At 41.3% G+C, this 26,370-nt stretch overlaps 1 protein-coding gene across 2 annotated transcripts; it reads left to right on the top strand.

Annotated features, from left to right (window-relative positions):
* The first annotated feature begins 1,232 nt into the window (after window positions 1–1,232).
* Window positions 1,233–26,370, top strand: CAAP1 (caspase activity and apoptosis inhibitor 1). 2 transcript variants are annotated; one of them, XM_079959810.1, is made up of 7 exons: window positions 1,233–1,642; window positions 3,173–3,373; window positions 9,556–9,640; window positions 10,986–11,064; window positions 16,392–16,465; window positions 18,181–18,218; window positions 24,115–24,475. In XM_079959810.1, the coding sequence occupies exons 1-7, from the start codon at window positions 1,517–1,519 to the stop codon at window positions 24,244–24,246; spliced, it is 735 nt and encodes a 244-aa protein (XP_079815936.1). In that variant the 5' UTR covers window positions 1,233–1,516; the 3' UTR covers window positions 24,247–24,475. The 2 variants fall into 2 exon arrangements, with proteins under 2 accessions (XP_079815936.1, XP_079815937.1); XM_079959811.1 differs by lacking the exon at window positions 18,181–18,218 and having other exon boundaries at window positions 1,394–1,642; window positions 24,115–26,370.

Here is a 26,370-nt window from a genome sequence, read left to right on the forward strand (position 1 = left end):
ACAGGGCTGCCTTCAGATATCTTTTAAAAGTCAGGTGCTTATTGCCTTGACATCTGATGGGAGGGCGTTCCACAGGGTGGGCGCCACTACCGAGAAGGCCCTCAGTATATGTCCAGCTGTCCTTTGTCAACAGCAAATTGTCGCTGTTTTTCTGCTGAACGTATGCTATATGTGTTAAGTTGTGGGTTGACATAGCAGACGACACAGCGATTTCTCCAAGTAGCTCTTATTTTGTAAGCTGGAATAGAACTGACTGCAAACAGCTCAGCCGGCCTGCTTTTATAGGCAGCCGGCTGTCAACATTGTAGCAACAACAGCCCAGAGTTCCCGCCTAAAATAACTGACGTGGACCTGAGTGAAAACTATCTACAGACCTGAGTGAAAACTATATACAGTATCCCCCTGCTGGCCCAGGGTGAAACTTCACTACATAACAATATGGTAATTTATGAACCTAATAGGTATCTAAAGCCATTTGAACATGTTGCCATGCAAACAGTCCATGCATTATGTAGGCACCACACACACATAGTATATGGTGATATTTTAGGGAGGTTGTGGACTCAACTTCCTTGGAAGTTTCTAAGCAGAGGTTGGCTGGCCATCTGCCTCCTGGGTGCTTTGGTTGAAATTCCTGCATTGGATAACCCTCAGATCGTGTCCCTTCCACCACTATGATTCTCTGAAATCTGAGATGAGCGGAGGCTGAATTTTGACTGCAACCTGAAGGGTTTACAGAAGACTTTGGGCTGGAAGTCCTGACCAACCTGGGCTGCAGCATTAAGCTGTATTTAAGAGCTTGCAACATGGGAACATGTGATATATAGGTAGGATGGGTATTTTTATTTTATTTTATAGAAGTCTAAAGGATCCAATTTTCCACATGGGTTTTTTATTTTATGGTATTATATTTATATTATATTTTATGGTATTATATTTATATTATATTTTATATTATTCAGATCTAAAGGGTCCTCTTTTAGACATGAAATAAGGTGGGTATTTTTATGATATTATATTACATTATATTTTTTATTTTATTGAAATCTAAAGGATCCTATTTCCCACATGAAATAAGATGGGCATTTTTATTTATATTACATTATATATTTTATTTTATTGAAAACTAAAGTATCCTCTTTTCCACATGAAACAAGACGGGTATTTTTATTTTATCATTTTATCGTTTACCACTTATTTCCCACATGCAATAAAGGCAGATTCGAACTCATCCTGCCTCCACTTCTGCCCCAATCTCTCCCTCTCTGGACCAGCTGGAACCGGAACCTCCAGCCTCTCCACAACGGGCCACTCTGCCTCTGCCTCTCTTCACTAGCTCTACGTTGGCTGGGCGAGGCGGGTGACGTCGTCAAAGCGCGACGCACGCACGGTGGGCGGGCGAAGGCGTTTTCGGGCCGCTGATATATTACGCCGCCGACGCCCCGCTCACTCGCTCTGTGACGAGAGGCTCGCGGGAAGAGGGCGCGGCCGACGCCGGTGCTCTCGAGTCGCCGTCATGACGGGGCGCAAGTTTCCCAAGGAGAAGAAGCGGCACCGCTCCCGCCTGGGCTGCCTGGACGAAGAAGGCGGAGGCAGCGAGAGGAAACGCCGGAGCATCGAGCCGCTTCAAGGCCTCGCCGAGGTAACCGCCGCCTGGGCCGCCCTGAGGGAAGGCGGGGCCGGGCTGGTATGCGCATGCGCAAGGTGCTTTGGCGGCCACGCCCCCTCCGCGTTTCTTATAGTTGTTTTCTAAAAGCCCTGGCAGTGGACCTTTCAGTATTTGTAAAGCACAGCTTACGTGGACGGCACTTATTATTATTGTTATTATTACTATTACTATTATTTTATTTTACGTTTGGATTCAGCTTGTTGAGATTTTTGAAGCAACGTCCCCCACATTGAACAGCTGTTCCGTTTACTTGTTTGCAACCCAGTTTTTGTCCTAGAGTAACCCAGCTTTATACAGAATCTGTATAAAGCACATCACATGGTGGAAACCCAAAATATGGCGGGGGGGGGAGCTTTACCAAAATCAAATAAGGACTACCAAAAGCGTTTATATTGAAAAATTGAGTGGTGGTGGTAAAATTATGAATTGCTTTGATCAATTTGACTAACAGCCTAGCAAGGTTAACTTTTTTGTCTCCAACTAACTATTATTAATAATAATAATATTATTATATATTATTTATACCCCACCCATCTGGGGGTGTTTCCCCAGCCCCTCTGGGCAGCTTAACTGTGGAGCATAATCACCATGTTTTTTTTTACTCCAGTAACTTCTAATCAGAGACATGACTGTCCACTTCTCAATATAGTTCTGCTTTTAGCTGTCCTGATTAAGAGCCACTGACAGACCTAACCTGCATCATGAATTTGTTGAAAGTTTTTTTTTTTAAGTTAGAAGGCATCACTATTTTTTGCAAGGAAGTTATTAGTACATTAATTGTATGCTACATTAACATTCTTAAGATCTGGTGTTAGGGAGCAGCTTTCTGACCAGTCCTATGCATGTTTACTTTGAATTAAGGCTTACTCCCAAGTAGGTTTGCATAGGTTTGCAACTTTAAAAAAAATGATCCAGATACTCAAATTTCACAGCCATGAATTCACAAGGTGTCCACAGGCCAGACTATTATATCTAGAGTTCAACCTCTTGCCTGTAATTGTGATGACAGTACCGGCCTGCCTACAGGGCTGGTGTGGGAAGAACAGAGATAGTAACCAAAGTGCTTTGAATGTGTTGTTTCAGCCCCCCCCCCCGAATGTATTCTCAGTTCCTTTTACTGGGTGGCATAATATTTTGAGAAATAACTATCCCGGTGGATTTCCTTTTGCAGCATTCACCTGTAAACTTCTTTGCTGACTATATGATCTTTCAAGTAACTTCAAAATGCAAAACTGAACACCAACTTTATGGAGCATCTTAAACATTGCATTTGTATTTTAGACTGCAGTATTAGGAGCCTATATAAGAAGCTTCATTGATTCAGGCTGTAATCCTATATCCTGGGAGTAAGACCCATCTAACCTTGTGGGACTTACTTCTGAGTAGACATGAAATGGCTTGCACTGTTCCTTTTGTAGTTAAAGCTTAGTTGCCGATATTACTACATAAACAAGTGTTTTGTGTTGGGTCATGATTGAAAGGATTTTCTGTGTCATCATGTAGGAAACAAAATGCACTACACAAATTCCAGAAAGTGAGGATGTGGAAGAAGAATCCAGTGACCTAGAAGAAGGTGGATTGGATCTCAGCGTGCAATTGAAGCCAGTTAGTTTCTACATCACAGATAAGAAGGAAATGCTACACCAGTGCTTTTGTATCATAGGAGAGAAGAAAGTGCAGAAAATGCTGCCTGATGTCTTAAAGGTACTGAAATATATCTATTCTGGCAAATTTTGGAGAAAGCTGAACCGTTTCAGCATTTATCAGGAATAGGGAGTGATCTGAATGCTCTGTAACAAAGGCTAAGCCTCTTGCTACATGCTCTGGATTTTATTTATTTATAACCACTCTGATACCATCTAACCCTGCTTCTTCATTCCACAGTTAAAATATACTCTTTTATCAGGATTGAAAAAATATTTCAAAAATTAAAGGTGTGCTGCCCTGTTGGCTCCATAGAGGTTGCTTAAATTCCATTCAGTGGGTTTTCAGTAGCTTAACTGCACATAGTGTAATAGTCATTATCCTTCTGTGGACATCTGTACAGTAGAAATTAAACAGTATATATTTATTATAAATTTATTACCCTGACATGTGCAATTGGCTAGCTTTTGAGATGGTAAGGAAACTCTGAAAGGTTTTGGTGCTTCATTGGAAATGGGACATTTTCTGTTATGCACTGAAATCCTTAATTTTAATTAGGACATTGCTATGGCTATTTCCTTGATCATTTTTTCTTTTTCTTTAATTATGGCTATGGTACTGGATGTATATTCAGTCGTATCTTGGTTCTCCAACAGAATCCATCCCGGAAGTCCGTTCAACTTCCAAAAATGTTTGAAAACCAAGGCGCGGCTTCTGATTGGCTGCAGGAGCTCCCTGCACTCAGTTGGAAGTCGTGGAAGCCGTGTCGGACATTCAGCTTCCAAAAAATTTTCACAAACCAGAACACTCACTTCTGGGTTTGCGGCGTTCGGGAGCCAAAACGTTCAAGTCGCAAGGCATTTCAGAACCAAGGTACGACTATACATGCATAGATTCAATTAAAAATATAAAGGAGTCAGATTCACTTTTCAAGGAGCCATGCCTGCATTTATATTTTAAATATTTATGGAAGGTGTTATTATCCTGCTCTTGAACTGTACAGGCTCCCACAGTTTATGTAAGATTTTTTATAAATACTTGCTGGTGTGGAAACAGCTCAGGGAGAGAAGGGTAGAGTATACAATAACAAACAAACAAACAAACACATACATACATGTGTCACACTATATTGCCATAAAGAGGGAACCTATTTCCAAATTTCATGTTTAAATTTTGGCTTCCGCCAGCATAATACCATGGCCTGTGTTTCAGAATGGCACAATTTTCCACGTTGGGACTATCAACTTAATTAGAGAATTTTTAGTTGATGCATCATCTTCTTTTTTTAACGGGTTGGTTGATTGATTATTGCTAAAACAATTTGCAGTTTAACAACATTTAATGTAGGTATCTTTCTAAGAAACTGAAAGTGGAGTATGATAATTTTATAATTTAGAAACTCAGGAATTCCTAAATTCTGTTCAAGAGCACTTCTAATTTGCCCTGTGTAATGCATTGGAGAAAGGCTTCTGTGTGCCCTAAGTGCCCTTCTTGCCACAGAAGAGGTAGCACATCAGTTCTCTGCATGAGTCACTAGTTAGGGGCTGCATTTTCCCAACCAGAAGGCATACTGAGAAAGTGACTCCCATAGAGAGTGGGTTCCTCCACTGGTAAGTGCTACTTATTATTAGTGTTTCATTTGGGTTAAGTTTTCATTCCCTAAGAAAGTGTGTCTCAGCTATCATTAGTTTATGAAACATTGTAATACAGTGGTGCCTCGCAAGACGAAAAGAATCTGTTCCACGAGTCTCTTCGTCTTGCGGTTTTTTCGTCTTGCGAAGCAACCCTATTAGCGGCTTAGCGGATTAGCGCTATTAGCGGCTATTAGCGGCTTAGAAAAAGGGAGAAAAAAGCGAAAAAAATCGCAAGACTCGCAAGACGTTTTCGTCTTGCGAAGCAAGCCCATAGGGAAATTCGTCTTGCAAAGCGCCTCGAAAAACGGAAAACCCTTTCGTCTAGCGGGTTTTTCGTCTTGCGAGGCATTCGTCTTGCGGGGCACCACTGTAAACAAAAGCTGCTTCACATTGTTGAAAGGAAACATGTGAGTCCATTTTTTCTTTGAGTGTTACAGTAGCACACGAGAATTTGAATAGCCTTAAAAATGGGCATGTGCCCTCAAAACCCCACCAATTAAATTGTACTCTTGCCTACTAAAATGGTATTGCACTGATTAATCAACCTAAGCTTTAATTGATTAACTTGCCAATTAAAACTTGTTGCTCTATTCAGTGTGTATCCTATGCACTTACAAGCTAGTTCAGCAAGTACTGAGATCAGACTGCTACAAAGGCTTTCAGAGTTTATATATTTGTGTATGTGTGTGTTTTAATAAATACTGTTGTAGAGCCCTCGGAATGAAGCAGGCTGCAAATGTAAATAACCTTAATTACTGTGGCATATGGAATAATGTAGTATATAATTATAGCATTTCCACAGGGATGTTGATTTTTTTCTTTAATTGGACATAACACCATCAGAGATGAGTGTGGCAGCCTGGCAGTTTATAAATAAGTAATTTATAATTAAAAAAAGAACACTATTCCCAACAGACTTAAGACATCCTTGCTTGAAAATAAAGCAACTTGAAGTTGGGGGCAGGCAGGATTTAAAAATAAAGTAAAAACCACACAATAAGTATTCTGGCTATTTATAAGAATATCATAGAATGCTCCAGTTGGCAAGAAAAGCACGTATGTTCATTTTTATGGTATACTAATCTTGTCTCAACATTTCTGGAGAAAAAGATTTTGTAAAATTTGGACTGGGAACAGAAATGCTCCCTTAACCACGCTGTTTTTCTTGTAGTTCATCCCTAGGGCTGCAGAGCAGATTCCATAGCAACAATTTGCCTGCAAGGTACACCGAGCTCCTCTTCCACTGCAGACACCAGGTCTGGCCTAATACATTTTGGCACCTGAGGAAAACTACAAAATGGCACCTCCCCCCTCCAGGGCAGAGAGGCTGCTGTATAGGCGGCATAGCAGGGCTACAGAGAGATTAGATCCGGCCTCCAAGGAATGTGCCACAGCCATTGCTTGTTACTGTGGCAGCGGGCCATGCATTGCTTGGAAGCTAAATCTGCTGCCCTCTACCACATACCCTCTCAGCATTTCTCAAGTGAAAACAGGGATGTCCCATTAATAATAATATCAATTTATTTATTACCCCATCCATCTGACTGGGTTGCCCAGCCACTCTGGGTGGCTTCCAACATATATAAAACATTAAACATTAAAAAAACCTTCCCTATACAGGGTTGTCTTTAGATGCCTTCCAAGGGTGTATGTATATCTCCTTGGCTCGGGTTCACATAACTCCAATAACTTCCAACATTTCTCCGATGAAAATAGGAATGTCCCAAGGGAAAACAGGACAGATCAAATCAGAAACCAGGGAGGCTTCTCTAAATCTGGGACTGGCCCTGGAAAATAGGGACACTTGGAGGGTTTGCTACCACCTGAGGCAGTTGACCCACCTTGCCTCATGGGTGGGCTGGCCCTGGTAGACTCCATAGAGCAGACTTGGAAATGTTGCTACCTCCTAAATTTTTTAGTTAGTCCTTGTTCTCCCATGTTTCCATGCTCCCATGTTCATGACCTTAAAAGCCTGTGAAGAGAAATTTGTAGGAACTTCTCAGCCTACTTGGAAGTAATCAAACAAGTGGCTGTTTACAAGTCTACCATAGATATGGGATTATGTAGAATCTTGATGCCATCAGGCAAGGAGTTTGGGAAGATGGGAATTGCTGGAAATGCTAAAACACTGTTAACTCAGTCAGATTTTTGTTGTATGTAGCCAGTGTCTATTACAATATAAATCAATCTCTCTCTCTCTCTCTCTCTCACGCACACACACACACACACACACACACAAAAAGACAATTCAAGATAAGTTTAAAACATTTCAAATTTTAGAACTGCAAATGATTGAAACTTAAAATTATAACACTCCCCAGATAATTTAGATTTTTAAAAATCTCCTTGGCAGAGTCAACACTGTTTTGGATCTGTAACATAGCCCATAGCTCTACATGTGCAGGTAGTGAGAATTTTATCCTTTAGATTACAAAGTTGTATACATCAGTTTGCAGCCCTATGTTTTTGAAATAATCTGATTGACCTCCTTAAAAAAACTTTGAATGAATAGAGGAATCTTCCTAGGTGGATTGTATAGGGGCAATAAAAAATACAACACACAATGTCTTCAATCTGGCCTGATCAACATACAGAAAGATGGCTTATTAAATAATTTACTGGTCAGCTGTTCTGTGTACATAGTTCAAAATCTGAACTGGGTAAATGCATGTCTAATGGGGGGGGGGGATTAATTCCTGCAGGAAAGTAACACTTTTTGTGATCAGAATCAATTTTAATGTACCAGAGTGAAGACTTGGAATTCTTTACATGTTCAAAGTCCATTTAGACATCTTTAGCAGAAATTACATCATGGGTCTCATGGTAGGAAATATCAACCAGTTGGCTGTGTCCACTTTTGTGCTGCAGACCTGGGAAGGTTGGTCATAAGTCAATATGTTCCTTGGCCTGCAAAAAATTAGCTACTCCTCTTATTGATGATGCTGATCAATGGAGTCAAAGGCAAATGAGGGATTAATAAATGTGACATACTGCTTTTTTGAGGGACCACTAACAGCTGGATAAGGTAATTCAAAACAGAACATTGATCTGCAATGCTATGCTTCTTGGAAAAGCCAGCCTGCATTGGGGTAGGAGCCTGGTACTCCATTGTTCTAACTTCTCAGATCTTCTCAGAAACATCAACAAAACTTACTGGTTGAATTTTATTTTCTCTTCACTTAACTCTTCCAAAAAAAGAAAGAAAAGGGAAGCACATTTTAATAAATCATACAAGAGTTTGAAGTGGGTTTAAATCTTAGGGTAAGGGAAACCTTGGTTAGCCTTAATCACAGTTAATTTGATGCTGGCAAATGATAAAATTTAATTCCAGGAAGGGGTAGTGTTACAAGAAAGTGTGTTTCCAAGGCTGGTGCCTCATAACACTTGTTACATTATATCTGTATTAGCCCCGTTTCTCATAATTAAGGTTTAAACTACCTGTATAATTTTTCATGGGCTGGTCCACTAAAATTCTCTGTCAAGTGTAAAGTACGAACAAGAAGTCTTCTGAATGATTTTTATGAAAAATAATGTATTAAAGGTTTAAGAGTCTTATGGCACAAGACTTTTCTTTTGCTGTAGTAGACTTAACACAGTTAACTACTGGGAGTGAAAACATAGATACCGAAAGCCTTATTAGGGTGAGAGTGATATTTTTCAGAAAGTTGTATTTCTTCTTCTTTTTACTCAAGCAATACTAATGAGAAACAGTGGCTGGAATAATCCATATCCAACTGCCAGCATTAGGGAATTTGAGAAGTGCCCTTGGGTTGTATTTAATTGTATGACCCCCACTGACAGAAGGCTGTTTGATCCAGCAGAAACGTCCATGAGGTGAAAAAGAGGGGAGAGGTAATTTTTGCAGTTTCTTCCTTTCTCCTGCAATCCCCTGCTGCACTTGCCACACCGTTCAAAGGGTCCGCCAGCGCTCTTAAGCAGGTTGGGGTATGTGCACAGGGGGCTACCCTTTATGCCAACATACGCCCCTGCTGGATTAGAATGCCTTCCGTCAGAGGAGAGGCACAACTGGCTGCAATGCCTGCCTTGCGAAACCTAAGAAGAAAGCCAGGGTTCAGATCTGGCATACTTTGCTACTTCCTTAACATTGTCTTTTTGCAAAACCGTCTTAATAAAATTTCTAATTCAGATCACAATGTTTTAAGTTTCGGTTTGGTGTCCAGATTGTATGTACCTGGCCGGGGAGGGCGGGGTACAAATAAAAAACTGATGATGATGATGATGATGTTATTATTATGTTGTTGTCGTCTTTATTTAAAAAAAAGAAAGATGAAATTCAAACAAGCACTAAAGAGATGACCTGCCACTGAACGGAGTGGTCTCCCCTCTCCCCCAACCTCTCATTTTGGAAGTTCTCCCAACTCTTCCAGAGACAGGACTCCTCCTGTTGGCTCCTGCTAGCTCAACTAGTTGAATCTGGCCCTTAGTGCGTAACTAGTGTCAGAAACTCACATATAAAAGCTAGGTGCCAAATGGCACCTTAAACCAGGATTGCTTGGTTGCAAGTGGCTGATAGTCAGGTACAAAATGTGCATGGCATCTGGCTAATTGCAGGCACCGTTTATAACAGTCCCACCTCTCTTTCTGTAGGGCTGTTCGATAGAAGAAATCAAAAGGCTTTGTCTTGAACAGTTGGAGCTCCTGTCTGAGAAGAAGTTATTGAGAATTCTTGAAGGTAGGCAATACTGTATCATATTGGAGCTCCTAATGAACACCAAGTACATGGATGCTTGATTGTATACGGTATGTTTCACTCTATAAGACGCACCACACCACAAGACGCACCTAGTTTTTGGAGGAGGAAAATAAGAAAAAAAAAATCTGAATCTCAGAAGCCAGAATAGCAAGAGGGATCGCTGCGCAGTGAAAGCAGCAATCCCTATTGCTGTTCTGGCTACTGTGATAGCTGTGCAGCCTGTATTCGCTCCATACGACGCACACACATTTCCCCTTTTTAGGAGGGGAAAAGTGAGTCTTATAGAGCAAAAAATACGGTATGTAGCAGAGAAGCATGGCCATTACCTAGAAGATAGATTGGAAGAGAAGCTGAGCAAATGAGGGCAGTCATGACTTGGAATCCTGTTATAGAGAGACTTAAAATTAATGGCTACAGCTTTCAGAGGAGCTGCTCGCAAGAGATCTACTTGTGGTATTAGGCTTTCCTTTTTGCTCTGAGGACTGGAAAACCAGCCCCCATAATCTTTCCATCAGTTATCTACATTAATGAGCGTTGCTTAATTTTTTAGAATAGTTTTAACTCCTTGTTAGTTACCCTTTTAGCTTTAGTCCTGAACTTCTGTTACAGAAGTTGCCCAACGTTTTTAAATGTGTTGCTGAATATATGTTCTATCTATAGACTACTCAGAGCTTTAGTATGAGAACAGGTCCTTGAACAGACTCTGTGGCCTGTATTACATATTTGTGTGTATGTGTGTTTGCATAAGAAAAAGGAATACTTGTTTTCTGTACAAATGCTCCTACAATAGTTTAATATAAATGGCTGTGTTGTAAGAGAAGATAAGGTTAATTTTATATTATTCCTTTGACAAAGACTCTTGAGCTGGGTGGCATTTTTTTCTCTTACCCGAGTGACAGAAATTTCCTGGGGAAACCTTTTACATGAATTCTTTTTCCTTGTGGTGAAAGTACTGAAGACTTACTCTGTGTTTGTAATAGTTGTTTGCTTGCAAAGATACCAAGTTAAGCATGGAGGTGCAGAGAAGCAGCCAGACACTTATTGCTGCTCGTTGAAGCATTGTATCCCCCGTACCCCAGGCTCTCCAAACAATATAGCCTTGGGACGTGCTATGGTTCCTTACTGCCAGCCATCTTCAAAACTCAGGCCACTGTCTCCCTCACAGACTACAGCTCCAAATGGTTTCTGTTGAGTACCTTAGTCAGGCAGGTGGGCTGTGTCTCTTCATTTGACAGTCATAACAGTATTTACTGATGCATGTATTAATGAGGCAGAAAAATGCTGCCACACTGTATAGCATCTCACATTGATGTTGTATTTCAAGGTGAGAATGAAAATGACTCCGACAGTGATGAAGAGGCTAATGGTGGGGAAGAGAAGACAGCAGTTGAATCTATCAGCCAGTAAGTAATTGTAATGAGCAAATTTAATTTAACTGTCCTCTGAGAGTCTATTTAAAAGTTTGTGCTGACAATTTCGTTTTGAAGTGTTGGTGAAATCCCAGATAAACCCATGGTGAAATCTTGGCTGAACCACTGCAAAAACTGGGGAAATTTGCAAAACATTAGTGAAATGAAACTTCAGGTGAAACTTTAGTGAACCTTGCTGAGTATTTGTAAAAACCCAGTGAGCCTTGGTGAGATCCCGTTGAAATGTTAGTTAAATTGGCAAAATCTTCTGAAGCCCAAAGTGCCTTGAACAGAGAATCCTAATTGTATCCTCCATCAGATCCTACGGTACAAGGGTATGTATACAGCTGCTCTTAAATCATGGCATAAAGTAGGAAAACCAACCAAATCAAAGACTGTTTGCATACAGGCAACCCCTGATTTTTTGGGTGTGTGTGTGTTGCATTCGGGTAATTGTGCGTGCTGATGGAGCCTGTTCCATGCTCTTCCTGGTCTGAATGTAACACATGTTCAGGGTCATGCGTGTTTTGAACGTGTGCAAAATGAGAGTTGCCTGTAATCAGCTTGTTGCCCATCCCATGGCTGCAAATAGGATCTTTTTGTTTTAGGTTGGCTGTTAATTGCTAGGGTTAAAACAGCGTGGAGAATTTTGATTCATTTTGTTATGTAATAGGGTTGGGAGAAGGAAGAAGTTCTTGGGTTACCAAGCTTCTTTTCGGTGGCTGCTTGTGAGTAGCATAGTATGGGTCCGTCTTGGTGGGAATCAACATTTAAACGGCAGTTTTTACAGTTGCCTGGGATTAAATCCCATTGAGCTCAGTGGGGATTACTTCTGAGTAGAAATGCATGTGATTGTGCTGTCAGTGTGAACCAGATGTACTAAGTGACTCACATATCAGCTAGTTATTTTGGTTAATACTAAGCATCTAAAAAAGAGCATCTAATCTATGCAACATTTGGCCACAAGATGGCAGAAAATGCACGTGTATTAAACTTAAGAGTTGCGCCATTACATCAAGAAGCCTTTTTATGACAGCATAAGAATTGCTCAGTGACAAAGTGTTTTGGACAGCAGATTGTCTGTATTAGTATGTGTACCTTTCTACCGAAGTGGTTGATCTCAAGCAGGTACCACATAGTTTCTGCAGCTAGTTTTGCAGTGCACTGTTCAGGGATCAGAAAACTTGGTAAAGCTCATATGTTGAAAATCACCATTTCCATGACCAGTATTTAAAATAAGCTGCATAATTGGAAATCAAGAACTTGTTGTTGAGGCTCTTGCCAAATGAACAATCCTGATTCCTGAACAAAATTTGGCAGGACGACTCCGGACAGCAGGAGCTTTATTATCCTAGAGCAGATATCCTTTGATACATTTTCCTTCTGCAAACCAGATGACTGTGCCAGATCATCCCTGTTTGCCAATGAGCAATACTTGATAACAGTATTATCACTCATTTAGGAGCCGATGTCTTCATCCTGTGGTTGGTTAGGAATGAGGGGTACAAATGCCAGGGACATGATTGCCAGGTTCCTTTTCCTATAGTGTGCTGGGTCTGTACCAATGCACAGGGTTGTACACACCTTGCACCAAACAGCTTCAGATATTCTGCATCAGGAGAAATAAAATTTTGTGCCAAGGAAGTTTCAGCCTGTCTGCCCAGCCCAGCACCCTGGTGGGGATGCAAACCACTTCCTCCTCATTCATCAAATGATTGATTTGATGAACAAGGAGAGACCAGTTTGCGTCCCCATCAGCTGTGGGAGGAGAGTTTCCTCTTTCGCTCTGCTCATCATGGATTTTCCCAGTGGGTTGGCCAAGGGTGAATATAGCCTTCTGGCCAAAATGCTTGCTGTAGCCTAAATCCAACATATTTTCCCACATTTGGTGCTCTTTCATGACTCTGATTCTCCTCATAGGTTTGAAATTTACAGTACCTTTGAAACCTTAAAGGCTTGAAGTTTAGTTGCTGTTGTTTTTTTGAATGGAAGGCAATGTTTCATTCTGAACCCAGTGCCATTTTCTCCTTCATAATCATGAAATGATTGCTGCCCTGCACACACGCACGCATCTATATGTTCTGAGTAAATGTCTTAATATCTGTAATAATTTCATAGGTTTGGGGGTTCAATAGGAAAACTTTGCCTTGAGGGCTGAATCTGTAGCAGCACCTGGTACTGAACAGAAGTGAATTGAGATGAGAGGAGCCCACTGGAATATTTGGCAGCTTCTGTATTAAGTTAGTCAAGGAGGCTTGTGGAGACAAATCCAGGGGCAGCAGGAAAAAGGTTTCTTCTTTGTGGACAGATAGATTATTTTTCAGGGATCTGGTTAAAAATGAATCGCATATATATGCACCCCTATTTAAAAAATTGCCTGCCAACCTAGCAGTTCGAAAGCACCTCCGGGTGCAAGTAGATAAATAGGGACCGCTTACCAGCGGGAAGGTAAACGGCGTTTCCGTGTGCGGCTCTGGCTCTGGCCAGAGCAGCGATGTCACGCTGGCCACGTGACCCGGAAGTGTCTCCGGACAGCGCTGGCCCCTGGCCTCTTAAGTGAGATGGGCGCACAACCCCAGAGTCTGTCAAGACTGGCCCGTACGGGCAGGGGTACCTTTACCTTTACCTATTTAAAAAATTATATTTAATCATAGTTTAGTTACAGTACTTAACAGAGGTGGACAAATGCCATTAGAGCTAAACCTCTGAAATGTAAGTTAGGATGACACTAACCTTGTAATGTTAAATTTAACTCCTCCCTGCAAGCTGGATGCTTTGATTGTGTGCATATTAACATAATACGTACATTACAAATTTTAGACAAAGTAGCTGAGGTATGAAATTGGTTAGATGAATATAAAATAATTTTATGGCTAAAATGCTCATTAAACTCAACAATTGGACTTGCCTTCCATGATTTTGAAATCCTGTGGAGAGCTGTATCCTGTTTCCTCAAGTGTGTCTTACAATCTTTCATTTGCTTTCATGCTTTGTATAAAGACAGTTGAACATCATGGCGAGATAGCAGATGAAATGTCATCCTTTTTAGCACTTTCTGAGTTATTTTCCCCATCCTTTGAAACAGAAAACAATGTGTCAAATTTTGGTGAGGACGTGTAGAAATAGCTAAACCAGCATCACGCCACCCCACCCCAAAATGTGGGTTCAGTGATCTTTTTATCATTTTTGTGCAGATTGTGTAATGCACAAGGCTGTTTTGAAGTTTGGCTGCACCTTGCGGTTTTGCAGGTTGCATCCTTGCCTTGCTTTTCTTTCTTAATGATCCAGTGGGTTCATGTCTGAAAATACCTTTCCCCCTTTTCTGTCAGAGACTAGATTACTTTTAAAATTAATGATCAGTAGTGTGTTTGTAGTATTAATCTCAGCAATTATAAATACATTGCTGAGCAGCAGCGTTGATGAACACTGTAAGTAGAGTTAGGATCTGCTGTTTTGTGGGGCAAATTCCTACGTGTAATCCCTCGGCAGGGCTTCTGTGCCCAGTTCCCCTATCGTCCACAGGTTTTCTCTGTGTGTTTCTGCAGTTGCCTTACTGGGGAGCTCTTTCCTCCTATTGATGTATTTCAAGGAACTTGCTTTCCAGATTCTTCCCCTGATAGCAGTGGCATCAACCAAAGATACTTCACAGTTAGGGTCTCTTTTGGTGATGTTCTGTATCTTTCACAAGCACAGATGTTCTCTGGGCTGTTTGGGGGCTGTCTTTTTCTTTCTCATTCTTCAGCGAGGTTCTTCTTTTGGAAAAACAGCAGTGGCAATTCTGGGGAAATGGACAAGGAATGCATCGCTTTTTGGCACTGTAGCTCAGCAGTAAACCACATGCTTTGCATTAAGGTGGTCTTGGGTTTGATACCAAACATCTACTGGCGATAATCCTGTACGAAACTTTGGATGAGCCAGTGGTCTGGCTTGGTATAAGGCAGCTCTGGGGATACAATACTGTTAATACAGTGTACTTTCCAAATTTTCAAAGCATTTAACATAACTTTTATCTCAGTAATCCTTACAACTGCCCTGCAAAGCAGATCCCTTATTAATTTTTAGGGGGTGAGCTGTGTGAAATAAACCACAGAGTTCTTGACTGAACCAAGATTTGAACCTGGAACTTGTAGCTCCAGCTCTTGTCACCTTAATTCAGCATATCTCTGTAGGTTACCGGCTTGGTCAGACAACACCAACTAAGTGGTTCTTCTCATTGGAAGGCAGGAGTTAGGCTGGCATTTCAGAAGAGGATGTTTTCCTTGCCTTAAAGGTAAAGGTAAAGGTACCCCTGCCCGTATGGGCCAGTCCTGACAGACTCTAGGGTTGTGCGCTCATCTCACTCTAGAGGCCAGGAGCCAGCGCTGTCCGCAGACACTTCCGGGTCACGTGGCCAGCGTGACGAAGCTGCTCCGGCGAACCGGCACCAGCGCAGCACACGGAAACGCCGTTTACCTTCCCGCTATAAAGCGGTACCTATTTATCTACTTGAACTTAAGTGTGCTTTTGAACTGCTAGGTGGGCAGGAGCTGGGACCGAACGACAGGAGCTCGCCCCGCTGCGGGGATTCGAACCGGCGACCATGCGATTGGCAAGTCCTAGGCGCTGAGGTTTTACCCACAGCGCCACCCGCGTCCCTTTCCTTGCCTTAGAACATGTCTAATTTGGATTGCTCCACCACATTGAGGGGGAAAGTAAAATCGACACTTGTAGTGGTTTTTTGTTTTTTTTTGTCTTTTGGATATATAGTTTATTTACGAATGCATACTGCCCTAGTCCACGATGGAGGGATTAGTTGAATTTTCTTCTCGGGCTTAGTGGAGTTATTTTGCTCTGCCTTTGATAAAAACAAGATCTTGTCACATGGCAGGGAAAATATTGTTATAGCTTTGGTGGTCTGGTGAGTTGTGTATTGGGCTAGCAAGAGATGTTTTCTTGTCCTCAAAACAATGTTTTCTGTAGCACTAAGTTTCTGTTCTGTTTACTCTTCTTGGGTTCAGGTAAAACTGATTTCTGATTGAGAAAAATTGACATATTCCTATAGTTGTTTCCCCAACTGGGCAGGCACTGCTTACCCTGTAAGTGATATAATTACATTAACTGGACTAGCCCTATATCTTTGGGGAAGAGCATTACATTCCAGGCAGCCCTATGAAACTTGAGAAGAAAGGAAATTATCAGTACTACTGCCTGAATAAGCATGGCCTGCTTCACAAAATAAAGCAAACAATGAAATGTGGGGGCACGAGAGTATGGATATGAAATGCTTCTTTTTATAAACATAAAAGGTATACTAACTGAAATGTATTATTGTTTGTTCTCAGGCAAGACAATAGTATAGATTCTACTTCTTCTTTGAAGGAAGACCACAAACTGGAAGCTTTGGACTCAAAGCAAGGTAGGAACTGCAGAAGGCTTTAAACATTGCCGCCTCTGCGTTTGGCATTCTGAATAGAGCAGTAGCAATAATGCAACATTACTTGCCTCGAAACAAATGCTCTGGGTCATCTCTGCAAATGCTACATAATAGATTGCAAATGAAACAATGATGCATGATAGAATAACTTTCTTTGGAAGATATAATTGAATTTCAGACATTAGGAGCCCCTTCTCTAGCTAGTTGTCAAATGAAACCCAGGAGTTTGTCAGCATTTTGGGCAAGCATTTGGGCTGTGCTTCCCTTTTCTTTCTTTCTTTCTTTTTTACATTTTCACTAAGCATGACTTTGTGATGCAAGTTCTTCTTTACATCTTGGGCTGTGGATTATGCTTTTTAGTCATTCTAGACTGTAACAAAGATCGAATCCATCTCTGTTATTTGTACTTGTTGTCATATTTGATAGGAGTAGTGATCCAATCTAGAGTTCCTGACTTTCCCCCAAACCCATTTCTCCTCTTCTTGATACATCTTCCCTAGCACACCATCCATCTCTGACATCTCGTTTTACCATCTGAGCAAGGGGTGGGAGTAAGGTGTCTTTTTCCAAACCATACAACGGCCTCTCAGAATCAAGCCGCCTGTTTTCATAGCTGTGCCCTCTTTGGAGGTGCACAAGAGTGTGTGGAGGAATATCGGGGGGGGGGGCGTCTTTTATGGGCAGTTTCATGTGGGAAGGCTCAAGCCTTTCCCCTTTGACTCTGGGAAATATAGTGCAATAGGGTCCCAGATTTAGAGCATTGTTTATTTGGTGCAGTATATAGCGGGAGCTCCCATTGCACAAAGTATCCATGCTTCTGTCAACATGATGGGAAGGAGCTGCTTCTATCGCTCCATACCAAGGGCAGATTTAAACACTATCCATACTGGTGCCCCTGAGTATACCCCTTTACTTCCTTTCGTGTAAGTGAAAGGTTATCCTTTGTTTCTCCAAGAAAAAGTGTGGTACTTAAGGAAACTATTGGGATGAGGGCAAAACTCGCACTCCATCTCTGCTGTTTGCCCAGGAGGAAGAAGGTTGGAAGGAGAAGAGAGTGGACTTAGGATCACACAGGGAACAAAAGGAGTTGTTTTTTTGGTTGTCTGGGTTTAACCCATCAGCAAAACACCAGCGTGAACCCAAATAGTGAGTCCTAATGTATTGTGTGGGTTTGTGCCTGCCAACGTTTTCACCTCTTTGCCTAGTGATGACAGGCATGCTGCAAGCCATGGGGAAGGATCATTCTGTATCTTATTGCCACAGGAAATATCCCCAGTAATTACTTACAGCTCTTTAGAAAGAAGTGCCCCATTCTTCCTTAAAGATGGTAAAAATAGCTAATAGGGGGAATTGAACTTGATTAAAATGGTCTCATAAGGCAGCCAAGCGATTAGCAGGATGCTGTGACTTTGTGAAGACTGCTTTAAATATTGCTTGTTGCACTCTCTGGAATGACCTCTGAATTGACATGTCTCCTGCAGACTTCCTCTCTTCCTTCTCTGCTATCAGAGGGAATTGATGACTGTTGCAGGTGATTGCTTCTTTGTCCTTTTTATGACTTTATCAGCCACTGGTTTCGTGATGGCTCTGGGCAATGACAACAGTGCTAGTCAGGATGTTAGCTTTTAAAGAGCTTTTTTGAGACTGTGCAGGCATAAATGGTAAAACTTAGCAACTGTTCTTCTTCCACACTGCAGTCTGTGATGCTGAAGATGAAAAGTACGAGAGCCAAGGGGTAAGCAGAAATGAGTGAAAAGTGGTTAAGAAAGAGAAATTAAGTGCCTGGAAATGAATTTTGCAATCCTAGTTGAAAGAATAAATACAAGTTATCAAAATGAAAAAGATAATGAGAAAAATGCCATCAGAGACTTTTATTACTATGTAAAATTACAGCTGCAAAAAAGGGGGGGAAATGAAGCGGTTCAGCTAATTAAACATTTGTTAGGGCAGTAGGGCTATGTGATTATTGTGCATTGTACTTCCATGGAGATTTCAACTCTGTAGAGAGCCCAGGCTGATTGTACCTTTAAGCCTGGTTTAGGTAACTTCTTATTCTCCAGCAGAAGGATAAATGATTTCTATAAAAAATAGTTTTGTCTCATTCCCTCGGGTCACTGCCCTTTCACTTGGATCCGTTGGCCTTTGGCAACAGGAGAGGAGTGTGCTGGAACATTGCTTCTGAACTTTGAACCAGCCTTATTCCGTTGAGAATGTATTCTCGCTTTGGAGATGTTCTGTTCACTTGAACAATGCATTAAGTAAATATGGACTAGTGCCCTGCAGCAAAGCAAAAGAATTTCCATTCCTTAATCCTATTGATTCCCATTTCTTTGATCTTTCACACACTTCTCTGGCAAGTTAAAAGCAGTCAGAAGATGTTTTGAGTTCATGCCTGCCTTGTTGTAGGCAATGTGTGGTGAAGAGTAAAAACAACGCCTTGCGGATCAGAGTTCACTATTTGATTGTTTTTCAGAACTGCTCCTCAGAAGACTGTGGTGATGACATATTTTGCATAAGTTTCTAACAACTGCTTTTAAAACCATTGTTTCATAGGTCTTGGTAGACTTGTCAGAGGAACAAGACACCCCAACTGTGGCCGTTTGACTTAGAGTTTTACAGCCTTGACCATCTGCCTCATAATTAGACTAATGTAATCTAACTTCTTTCACCTTTTGTTGTTGTGTGCATTTTAAAGCTCATCAGATCAGTGCTGTGTTCAGTTGATCTGATTTTGCAAACATACGGCATACAGTGGTGCCCCGCAAGACGAATGCCTCGCAAGACGGAAAACCCGCTAGACGAAAGGGTTTTCCGTTTTGGAGGTGCTTCGCAAAACGAATTTCCTATGGGCTTGCTTTGCAAGACGAAAATGTTTTGCAAGTTCCTGCGGGTTTTTTCCCCTCCCCCCCTTTTCTAAGCCGCTTATCAGCTGATAAGCCGCTTAACAGCTGATCAGCTAAGCCGCTTAACAGCTGATCCGCTAAGCCGCTTATCAGCTGCTCCACTAAGCCGCTTATCAGCTGATCCACTAAGCCGCTAATAGCACTAATCTGCTAAGCCGCTAATGGGCTTGCTTCGCAAGACGAGAAAACCGCAAGACGAAGAGACTCGCGGAACGGATTCTTTTCGTCTTGCGAGGCACCACTGTACTTAATAACTCTTTAAGTTGGTCAGGCTCTTATGCAGTAATATAGTACACGATTAAAGGTTAACTTGGCTTTGTTCTCACATTTTCTTGAATCAGTAGTGTTATTTTGTATGTGTTTTTTAAAAGCATGGGTTTTGCTGATTTCCTCATAATAGATTTGCAGGCTGCAATTGTCTATGTATATTTCTAATATTTGTAAAACTGCTACATGTGGAATGGTTTACTTTCTAGTTACTTTATGGAAAGCTGCCTCCTATTTTGCAGAGGAAGAACATTTATTATACATTTCTCTTAGTGTTCGGTATTGATTTTTCTTCCCCCTCCAGATACCAGTTATATCATAAAAAGTCAAAGAAAATATGCTTTTCTAAAGATTTTCTTCCTTGCTCATAAACACAAGACCCATACACACACAAAGAAAGTTGCAATACTTCTTTCTAAAAAGATTTAAAAGCCAGGCTAGAATTTCTAAAGCCTTTCCTCCTACTTTTGTCTTGAGAGGAAAACTAGTCTTCCTTCAACTCATTTTGGAACCAGCACAGATTAATTTCAGTAGTATATATTCTGCTGCTCAGTCTTTGTAGAGGACTTGCTGAGAATGGAAAGTACCCAGTATAAAGATCAAGCAGAGAATATTGCCTTTTATGTGTATGGAGAGGTTTTTACTACTCCATCCCATTTTCCAAAATAAACCCTCACATCCATGTAGCTAGACTTGTGATACAGTATACTATTATAGCCAAAAGCGCTGAAATATTTAACAGCACAGCAACACGCCTCTAGAATCTAGAAACTTTCATGATAAGCAGAGGCCAGCACATGTATTTCTAGTTCTTCATTTTCATTCTCATTATAAGGGCAAAGAATGGTGAATAATCCTCTTGGGACTTTTGCAAAAATGAAACTTTGCCTATTAGCAATTTGTGAAAAGCCTGGCAGTATCAGCAATACAATTCTGTTGCCAAATATGGTATGGACACATCACAAATCTATGACATTCTGGGTGCTGTGGGAGTCTTGGCAGACAGACATTGTTGCATAATTTCTCTGGATCATGGTTCTTGTTTATGACTTAGTGGTTGCCAACCATTCATGCAAGTGTCTGAGGTCAAGATCAAAGTATGGGATTGGGCTGTTCAGTTCCCTGAACCAAGATCCCTCTCTCTGTCCTCACCATGCGTCTTTGTCTCACCATCTCCTCCTCATGATCCATCCCACAAAATGTCTCTGTGCACTACAAATGAGGGACATCTTTGCAGCACACAGATGCACACTGTGGTCTGAATTGCAGCCCCATGCACCTGCTCCATTGGTGACCAAAGAGTAGGCAGTTAGTGGCGGGGGGCTCAGTTTGTGATGCATGGAGCCCCTGCCTGGAAATACATGGAGTTCATTCATTGGATGGAAGGAGAGTGAACCCTGATACCCCTAGAACAAGGTCCACAGGACCCCTGATTCTTCCCCAAACTGCCATGGATCTCTGCTGCACCTGCTACTTACAACGTACTTGCTGCAACTGATGGTTATAAAAGGCTGGAGTAACCTGCTTCCAGATTCTTAGGGGCTACTTCATTCTGCACAAAGTGGCTCAGGGGTCAGAACTATCCACCCTGTAATAAAAGTTGGCATCATCTATCTTCACAGTGACAAAGCAGAAGATACTGGATGGAGCCATTGCCATTGCCTTTTTGTAGATGGGGGAGCTAAAGAAATTAACGTGGTTCCTGAAAGATCCCTGGGGGAACAAGCAGATGGGCGATGGCATTTTACTTTACTAGGGCTGGGGTTATTTGATCCCCGGGAACCGCAATTCAGAGACCGCTTTGTATTGGTTTCCAGTATATCAGTGACTGTGGTGCTGATGAGCAATAGTACCAGATCATTAACACTTCAAGCCTTGGAGATTTGGAAGGAGAGGGTAGAAGAGGGGAAACTGCTAAGTTCTGCAAAAGCCGTCCAGTAAAAGAAAATATTTGGGACCAAGTGGGGAAGGGCTAATTAAAAACCAGAATCTCCAAGAAGAAAATGACAGAAGAGTATTGATAAACACGTTAATTATTTCAGAGTGTCCTAATCTACTGCTATCCATTTATTATCATAAATGGCATATAGGAGCTCTCAAATGAATGCCTTGTTACTTTAGACTTTTCAGAGTGAGCTGAAAAGCTATCTTGTGTTTTAATCCACACATCAATTTAATACTCTTGAGGTTTCATTGATAATTGTGGCGGCTATTAGTGGCATTTATATTGTAGGCAGAATGGATAAAAATGGGCAAGTGTAAACCTTCAGCCTAACTAACTCCAAATCTGTGTATCAAGGCCTTAAACTGTAAGGATTACAGGGAATGCGCACATTCCAGAGGAACGTAATGCCATGGCCTCTTGAAGTAAATTGCGCAAATGAACAGTTGTGTGTTTTACCACTTTGCTGTTGCCAGGTTGCGTGTAAATTCTTGACAAGGTTTTCTCATTGTCTCTTTAAAAACATTGCACATAAAGAATCTCCCAAAGAGCAACATATTGATCTTTACCATAATAGGCCATATGTCCTTTAAGAGGTACCAATGGGTAAGTAGTCTTTGAATCCAGCTTTTTAATATAGGTAGTGAATTCTGAATTTTGCCTAGGCTATAATTGTCGGTTGGGATGTGTCACAGCGAATGCGTTATGCCTCCATACATTGAACAAGGGCTGGTTCATACATTTAAAGTATTTTCTCTGCTGTTCAGCAAAAAGAAGGGGAAAGCTCGTTGAACGGTTTACAGATACCCATAAATCCCTGTCTTCAAGCTTGCAGTCTAAAGGACACAACTAAAAAAGGAAACTGATTGGGAGGGAGGAGGAAAAAAGGAAACCCGAGTAGTACTTAGTTGTAGAACTCTTGAAATGGCCACCTGGAATGGAGAGCATTCAAGGAGAGAGGTGGAGCTGAATGTTGCTGATGGCTCAGCTCAGCTGACGGAGAGGTTCTGAAGTCCCATTTCTCCTCTACCGTAGCCTGATGACATGGTTGCTTCTAGGTGCATGTGTGTAATTTGACGTGTCCTCATTTGAATATGTGTGAACTGACTCCATTAGAAAACACTGTGTGGATGGGGTGAGGTGGTGGCACCTGTGCCCATATTGTTGGCTCTGCGATGGCATCTTCACATATTGAGTAAATAATTTGATGCTAGAGCCATTGAGCAATGAGTGTGTGTGTGTGTGTGTGTGTGTGTGTGTGTGTGTGTGTGAGCCGGTCCTTGGTAGATCAGTTCCATTGATTTGATACAATTCACTTTCAGTAATTTTTTCATAGTCACACCCCGGATTTTATGTTCCTCAAGGAAATATACATGCCATTTTGTAACAAACAGCTTATTAAAAGTTTTCATCTTAGGGTGCTATCAGACACATTTTTCCATATCAAATAAGTTTAACACTTTTTACATTTTGTAATGGCTTATTGTGCATTTAACAAATATAAGTAGTGTTAATGGAGAACCTCCAGAGAGAAATGATCACACGTACATAGTACCTGAGGACAAGATGTCAAAAGAAATATATGCTTTATTATGAGTATTTGTCATGTCAGATTCAAACTTGTTTCCTTGCATCATGTTCTGTTACATTTTCCTAAAGACCATTGCCTGGGTCCAGAGAAAGGGAACCCTAGTTCTGTGCACCTCAGGGAGTTTGGGGCTTGTGTTTCTAGAACCCTAGTTCACCATCTTCCATGATTTATTTTCCCTTGGAACTGCTGGGATTTCAAAAGCCCAGCGAACTACTGCAGAATGCAGCTTTGGCATTCAAAGGGCCTTTTAAAATTCTCAAACCTTGAGGTCATGTCCAAAGTAGTTCTTTGGATCCCAGCCCATGTTTTTAATCATAATTGAACAAATAGGAACACTGTAATTGTTTTTGAGATAACTTAAATTGAAACACTTCATTAAAAGTCTTTGCACAGATATCTCTTAATAAGTGTATTGCCACGCTGATATCCGTACCCTCATTTTATTTTGTTGCAATGTACACGAGAATTTTAGGAGTATTTTTAAACTGCACTTCAGGAATTAAATTCACTTCTAAAATAATAAACAGCAGTCAGCCCCAAAGGCTCCCCACGTCAACTTTCATTTTGTAATGCAGAGGCGTCCTTGTGATATAAAACCTTATGACATTTTAATTAGGAAAATAGATCATGCAATTCCATACGATGGAATAAATTTTCCAAGCGCTGCTGCTCTGGTCTACTGCATGTTCTCCTAAATTGGAATAAAAATGCATTAAAACTTGTCTAAATTAGATCAGTCTTAAAGCTGGGGGAGGGGAGGAAAGAGAGAAACTGTTGATTTTAATTTATAGATGACCTTTCCTATACCTTAAATCTATGCAAAGGAGTATTTGTATGCAGAGGAAATGTTTCACAAGATGAGAAGCCAATTTTATTTTATTTTTAAAGGGCTTCTGAATTCTTCCTTTCTGTTAATTTTGTGTTACAGGCAAAGGAGAAGACAGCGATGTTCTCAGCATCAACGCAGATGCGTACGACAGTGACATTGAAGGCCCATGCAATGAGGAAGATAATTCAGATGGGCTGGAAGGGGCTGTCAGAAGTGGAGATGGTCCAATAGACGACCTCCAGAAGGACATTGAGAAAAGCGTGAACGAGATCCTGGGGCTTGCAGAATCCTCCCCAAAGGAGCCAAAGGCAGCAACTTTGGCGGTTCCTGCAACAGATGATGTCCAGCCATCAGCACAGCAGCTGGAACTCCTGGAGCTTGAGATGCGAGCCAGGGCTATTAAGGCTCTCATGAAAGCCGGAGATGTAAAAAAATAGCCCCAGGGCTGTTTCATTTGCAAGATGTCTGCATTTGTTCTGATGGGTGTGATGTCGGCTCCCTTCAGTGCTAAAATATATTTGAACTGGTTTTGACATTCCTCATTCAAGCCCTTTGTGTATCCTGACCCATGGCTGAAGAAGTTGGCAGCAGTTTGTCACTGCCATCAGAACTGTGTGACTCTTGCACAAGTGGAGAGGCTTGACGCTGTTCAACTCAACTGGCCATTTTCTCTCTTTGTGTTGGATTTCCCCCCTTCCCTCCCACCGCCCTCAACACGAATTGGGAAACGGTTGTAGATCATACGCATCTCTTGCTGAATCCCGGTGTTTTGCAGAATAATTGGGGAACAATGTAAGGCCTTTTCAGGGCTTACTTTAGCATTCTGGGGAGGTTCAGTTGGGGAGAAAGAAACAGACCACAGCTCCTTAGAGATGGAGGCCTATCGGGCATGTATATTGAGAAATCCCTTGCACCAACAGTTGAGACCCAGATTGCTTGTTTTCGTTGGGTTCAGTTTATGGGCAAAATATTGTATGCCCTATGCCAAGGGAGCCAAGATGGTAGTGCAGTCTGTGGAGCCCTTAATAGGTCTTGGCAGCTTCTGGTGCCAGCCCATGAGCATTCATAATCTGTGTAGTTTGAAAGTTACTGTCTCCCTTAATTTTTAGTGAGTTTAAGTAATGATGTGGGTGCATCCTAAAACACACTCTTTAAAACGAAATTCTGGTGCTTGACTCTAGTTATGTGCATAGCGTCCAGCTTTCCAGGACATGTTACAAATTCATTTTCAATCCCTTAAGTGCATTGTTAATGTTAAGTTATAGACTTAAAATGGTTAAATGTAATTTAAGACCCTTTCCTAGGACTAGATAGGACGTTTTGACAATGCAAAAGTAGATATTTATATGCAGTTGGGGTAGTTGTTACACGTGTCTATCCTGTACGTTATGAAGCAGAGTGACTAAGACTTAAAATGTCGGTATCCTGAGGTTTTGTTTTGAAGTAAGTCTGCACTGATTGCAGGGAAAAAAGACATATAAAAACTTATGACTCCTTATTCAGGGTGCAAGGCACACCAATACCTGCTGCTTTGAAAACGACCAAAAAGTGTGGTAGATCAACATGTATTAATAAATACATTTGACTATACATTTCAGTGCATGTTCAGGTTGATTAATTAAAAAAAAAAAATGGGTGGAAGTTCCAGCAGGTTGCATGGTGTGGTATAGCAGGGCAGAGGCAGGCTGGCTAGTGACTGCTGGTTGAACAATAAATACTCATTTAAAATTGCATTCTTTTGTTCTCCTGCCTCCTTAAGCTTGAATGTTTAGGTTGGAGAAAGGAAGAGCGTGCTGAGCCTAGCACTGAACCGAGTGAAAAATGTGGACCATCAGTTTTGTGCATTAAAGACTGGAAGGAAACAGAGTTGGCTTGAATGAGAAAAATGGGGATTTTTCATCTTCTTGGTTGGGAAGCAGAAGGGACAGTTAAGTGAGGGAGGAAATTTGGGGGATAAGGAACTGATCTGGAAATGATTCAGGGAAACTTAGAAGAAAAGTTAATGGAGTTAAATGCCTTTGAGTTTTGGTATAATCAAGGAAGTGTTAATACTGTGTTTTATTTTGTAGATGGTTGTTGACACCACTTGGGGGGGGGGGGAATGAACAAGGAAGGCATCTAAGCTTTTTCTTGTGATAGATACCATCTCTGTTTTACTAAGCTCATACATTTCAAATTTTTCACATGAAATTAGAGTCATTGTCAAAACTATCTCTTCAGCTGTGATTTAACAGAAATCTCAGCTGTCAGTACTAGAGTGGTAAAGTGTTGGGTTTATTTCTGAATGTAGAAGCTTCACTGACCATTGTGAATTCTTGAAGCGCTAGACTAGAAAAATAAAGTATCTAAAATATC

The sequence above is a fragment of the Podarcis cretensis genome (assembly GCF_951804945.1).
Source record: "Podarcis cretensis genome assembly, chromosome: 17".
Lineage (NCBI taxonomy): Eukaryota > Metazoa > Chordata > Lepidosauria > Squamata > Lacertidae > Podarcis > Podarcis cretensis.

Coding starts and splice junctions, on each gene's coding strand:
- CAAP1 (XM_079959811.1), top strand. CDS start 1,517: ATGACGGGGCGCAAGTTTCCCAAGGAGAAGAAGCGGCACCGCTCCCGC. Junction 1,643..3,172: donor CGCTTCAAGGCCTCGCCGAG/GTAACCGCCGCC, acceptor GTCATCATGTAG/GAAACAAAATGCACTACACA. Junction 11,065..16,391: donor GCAGTTGAATCTATCAGCCA/GTAAGTAATTGT, acceptor GTTTGTTCTCAG/GCAAGACAATAGTATAGATT.